Raw genomic sequence first — 4,784 nt, forward strand, 5'->3', positions numbered from 1 at the left:
CCTTTATGTTTTAACTAAAATGAGGGAGGTTTTTCACTGACATTTTTCATCACAGTTTCTTTGAAGGGTCTTACCCATTGCAATTTCTAATGCATCTCTTGAAAATATACCGCCGTCTTTCTCATTTTAATTCTCGAGCAATTTCCGTTTTAAAGATTATTTTACTGCCCTTTTAACTTTTATGCTAATGCGAATAAACTTTCTTACAAGAGTTTTCTGGAAGCCTAATTTTGTGTTCTAAAACTGAATAGCAATCTCCTTAGACAGTGTCTTCAAAAAACAGCATAGCATCAGCGCCAACTGCTGTCCGATAAAGCAGACAGTGTAAATATTTGAAGAAATGCACTTTTAGTCATTTAACCAAAGAGACGGCATATCGCTTAATACATTTTAAGAAATTCCAGTGTCGACATATATAGTCTCTCTCTTTGTCACCGATGAAGCTTGCGTATAGAGGCTTTGCGTCGTAGCCATATTGCAGAGCAGTTATTTTATTCCACAGGAAAACTTTCTTTGCGCATACCCTGTGGAACAAAAGCACTAGCCTGCAAGATGGCAGCCATGCAAACCCTCTACAGAGCGCATAATCTGCAACCGCTTATAATACATGTACCAGCAGGAGGCGTATATCCCCTGAAGGAAACTGTAACCCATGGCATGCAAAGTCCCTCGTCAATTAACAGTTTGCCTCCTATTGCATCCTTTCGTACTCACTATTCTGTGGATCCCGTACAGAAGACGGCACATTCCGCTCATTGTTGCCTCCAGGGAGCTGTCGTTAAGACGCGGGATTGGAAGCTGTTCTTGATCCTGGCGCACCGTGTCCAGAGCCAGTATAAAGCTCGCCATCAAGTTTACATGGTCGTATAGAAGTTGGGCTCTCTGTCGTGCAGAAGGTGAGACCTCATTCATTAATTAAATCTTCCTGATAGCCTAGATGTCGCTTGTTGGAGGAGTAAGCGATACGCTATTGAGGTTAGGCAATGTTAATTGATCAAGTAAACTTTCTCAACGAGTTTCTTAGCTGAAGTAAACAGACATTCTTGAATACCCCAAAACAAAATTTAAAAGGACACTGAGGTTCACACATAAAAGCAAGCAGTGAGTATGCTCCTTGTTTTTATGCTACGCAATAATTTCTATATATAAAACCACTCCAGATGCCCCAAATCCCACAACTTCAGCGGCCATTTTGAATTTTGTTACAGCCATGATCTGTTGGACCAGACACAGCGTCACAGCCAGACATAGTTACAGATTTAAAGCCCCAAGAATTCCATACGTCATTGTCCTTTAAAGAAACGGTTCTCGCTCTCTTTGAAACAACCTGAGGCAAAAATATAAGCTTTAATTCATCGCAATCGTGCATGAACATACATTTGTCTCTAGCAATCGATGTCGTCTCTCAGGTGTGAATTGACTAATGTCCGGTAGAACGTCCAACTCGCACTCGACATTCAAATACTCCTCCTCGCCAAAGTACCGGTCGCTTTTCTGTAAGATGGAAGCATGGAACATGGCGTCAGCATTACTGAAGCAAAGGTGAGTGTCTATATGCGGCACTTTCTATTTTCTTAAACAACTCTCTCAAGAAATACAAAGTAGAATCGGTACATAAGCCTGGAACTCGTTGTTAATAAATTTAAAGAAAAGAGAAACCTATTCCGACTTCCTTAGAACAAGATAGAGTCAAGATTTTCGGCAGTGAAACTGAATTTGGCGATAAGAAGTAACAAAGTCGGATTACATTGGGTTTGCACATACGTCATTTTGCAATCTGCATTAAAAAAAAATAGATTCTTCGTGCAAACATATTTCATCATTAATGTACCTGGCGTACAAAGAGCAGTAAATCCTTGGAGTGGCATCCCTCAAAAGAACGAAAACAAGTTTGACGTCACAAGAACGAATTAAAACTAATACGTAACCTCTGATTTGCTTCACAGTTTCCAAGCCAACAATGTTCGTTTGTTCCGAGCGTAAGAAAAATTTGTTTTTGTATAAAATATGTATTTCAAATATTTAGACTACTTAAATATGTCTAAATATGCATCAAATTATACATTAGTTTTGGGACATTTTGTGTTCTGTTTTCTTTCGTTGTGCAACCTTCATTTTGCTACAATTGCCTTGGTTCTGTAAGCGAGCATAATGAAGATGGCATCGTTTGTAGATGTTAACGTTTAAACTGCAAAGTAATGATTTGGGGATTCCCGCCAAAACGGCTTCACTGAGAGTGAATGGTGACCGCAGCTTTCTCGGTATTACGTCCGCTCGGCGTTCAATACATGTTCATGTACATACACGCAGTAGTACTAGTACATGATACGTCACAATGCCGCCCACTTTATAAACAAGAGCACTGACGAAGGTTTCCTGGTTTTCGGAAACTTTTCCCCTTTAAACTTGGAAGGCTCCCTTTGTGGTTACGGTGATATTGAATCTTTAATTTCTTCCTCTGTCGGAAACATACCAAATGGAGACCTAGATTTCTTTATTCTTCAGCTACAATTACCGCCACTGCAGAAAATACTTGAAAGAGAAGGTCAATAACCTAGAAACTTGGAATCAGTATTAGATATTATGAAGTGGTCTTTGTTAACTTCAAGAAGATGCTTGTCAGTTTACCACTCCAAAGGAAACAACTCCCAGTCCCCCCCCCCCAAAAAAAACTTTAAACAGCATACAAAACAAAACTTTAAGTGTCCAAAATTATTTTAAAAATTCACCACAGGGGAAACATTGGCGATTGTCCTTTATTTACAAGTAGCGTAATACCTTATTGACAGTGAAAGTGAAAGGGGTCCGTGGTTTCCTGCTCATAATTTTGCGTAGCAAATCGCGATGGGGAGCATCTTCATTTGAGTCATTCCTGTTTAAATAATCATTACAGCGACTGGAAAGCAGCGTGGAAAAATTTCATAACCTGTCAGACTTCGGTTATTATTTATGTGAGGTTGAATCCACTCCTATTTTGCCTATTCTTTTTTAATCGTTCATCATAAAACGGCGTGATAATGTTGAATAAGATGATTACAGTAACGCTTCATGTAATTTCTTATACGTGCTAATTTTGGTCAATAGGCCTATATGATCATTTGAGGATTATTTTTCTTAAACCAATACATTCCACGTTTTCCTTCTTTTAATTTTAGGCTAAGAACCCTTCTAGTCAGGCTTTTTCTCACCAAAAATTAAATAAGTACAAAGCTTAAGTCTGCCCTAAACGTGACTGTGACTGGGAAGAGGTTTAAATGTACAGCTAATGTATGAAAGTGTATTCGGTTGAACATTGGGTCTTTTTTCGTCATTCTTATCACGCATTGCAGCATTACCCTCCGGGGAAATTCGAATTGATTTTGTCTGTAACTGAGACCATTGTCTAGCGACCATTAGGTAGAACATGTTTCGGAAAGAAAGTGATTTATTTTCTCTCAAATTCCCATTTCAATTCTGGTTCTGATTCTGGTGCTTTTAGTCCTTAGTCCAATATTAGCTGGTACAACAAAGTTCACGAGACTTTGGAATGATTTTGAAATACATTTTCTATGATCATAAATTACGTCTAGTGACAGTGCCTCAAATGATAACGGTATTGAAAGTCCAAGCAATGTGAAAATGGAGTACATGTACTCAACATTCTAAAACTTACAATAAGTTTTTTCATGGGATTCGACGAGTGTTGAAATATCAAGTACCTATACCTCTTGGGGAAATATGGATGCTCTTTGATTGGTAGTACTGAAACAGACACTGAATTGATTGCATTAAATTGACGGATTTTTCTAGGGCCTTGTTTTTCAGACTATGCCGTCTTGCACCATACAGTCGTCCCCTTTCCTAATCCTCAAAGGACAAAAGAGGTCGATACTTACAACTATCTCGTTCAGATCGAACATGCTTCTTCTGTTGGTTTGAAGGAAGTGTTCCATTCCCGGGAGGAGTAGCGGCTCGTCCAGTTGATCCACGAAACCATCAGAGCTGGGGCCCGTCGTCAGGAGCGCCTTGTCCACGGCGTGAATCAGACATAACGGCTCGGCGGAGTCTGCTCTCATCCTGGTGGTCAGCATAGCGCCCAGCCCAACGCTGGGCGTCGTCGCCGGCATTGTGAGGGGATCGTCATCGATTAGATTGGGAATAGGAGTGGCTGGTATGGACGTGGACAAACCTACAACTGTTGCCAGTCGACATCCCCCCCCCCAAAAAAAAAGGAGAGAAAAATGTAGAATAATCAGCAAATGTTGAGCTTTGTCTGGCAGCAACACGTAACGGTGTTGAGTGCATTTCAAATCTCTTTCCAAAATCAGAACTCAATGGGCTAAAGTATGTCTCAAAATAATAATAATATAAGTGAAAAGCACTCAATTATTAATGTAACTCACCCAAGATGAATACTGCAAAATACATTCTGTATACAAGCAAGTTGTCCTTTAACTCAGGGTATCTTTTCATTGAAATAAATAAAAGGTCGTGATTTTTGTCTCTTTCTTGTTGCTGTCAAGTCTTCAATCTGAGAGCACGGTCATCATCTCTGTCCTTTATATGCCCTCGAATGTATGTCTTTTTCTGTTGCGAAAGCATACTTGTATGAATGAAAATAAAAATAGATACTTTACCTTGTCAGGATTACGTAAAGCCGAAGCCGCACAATGAATTCTTGCATGTATCTGTTTATCAACCCGGAATTATTTCGCCGTGAAAAATAAGAAAATCGACTTCCTACGAAATAGCTGTTTCGTTTTCCGGGTCTGGACACGGCTATTCAGCCGAGACAATCCCAAAAT

The 4,784-nt window shown here is 39.7% G+C and overlaps 1 protein-coding gene across 1 annotated transcript; it reads right to left on the bottom strand.

Moving 5' to 3' along the window:
* Positions 1 to 714: 714 nt before the first annotated feature.
* LOC147795246 (uncharacterized) lies at positions 715 to 4,464 on the bottom strand (the record flags this gene model as incomplete). The annotated part of the gene is made up of 3 exons (XM_087132164.1): positions 3,876 to 4,464; positions 1,378 to 1,494; positions 715 to 882 (listed from the first exon to the last, which is right to left on the bottom strand). Coding segments are annotated over exons 1-3 (516 nt in total), but the record flags the coding sequence as incomplete, so codon positions are not given.
* Between the last annotated feature and the right edge of the window lie 320 nt (positions 4,465 to 4,784).

Source organism: Acanthaster planci, unplaced genomic scaffold, assembly GCF_054643075.1.
Source record: "Acanthaster planci isolate LZ-2023a unplaced genomic scaffold, COTS_SCS Contig110, whole genome shotgun sequence".
Classification (NCBI taxonomy): Eukaryota; Metazoa; Echinodermata; class Asteroidea; order Valvatida; family Acanthasteridae; genus Acanthaster; species Acanthaster planci.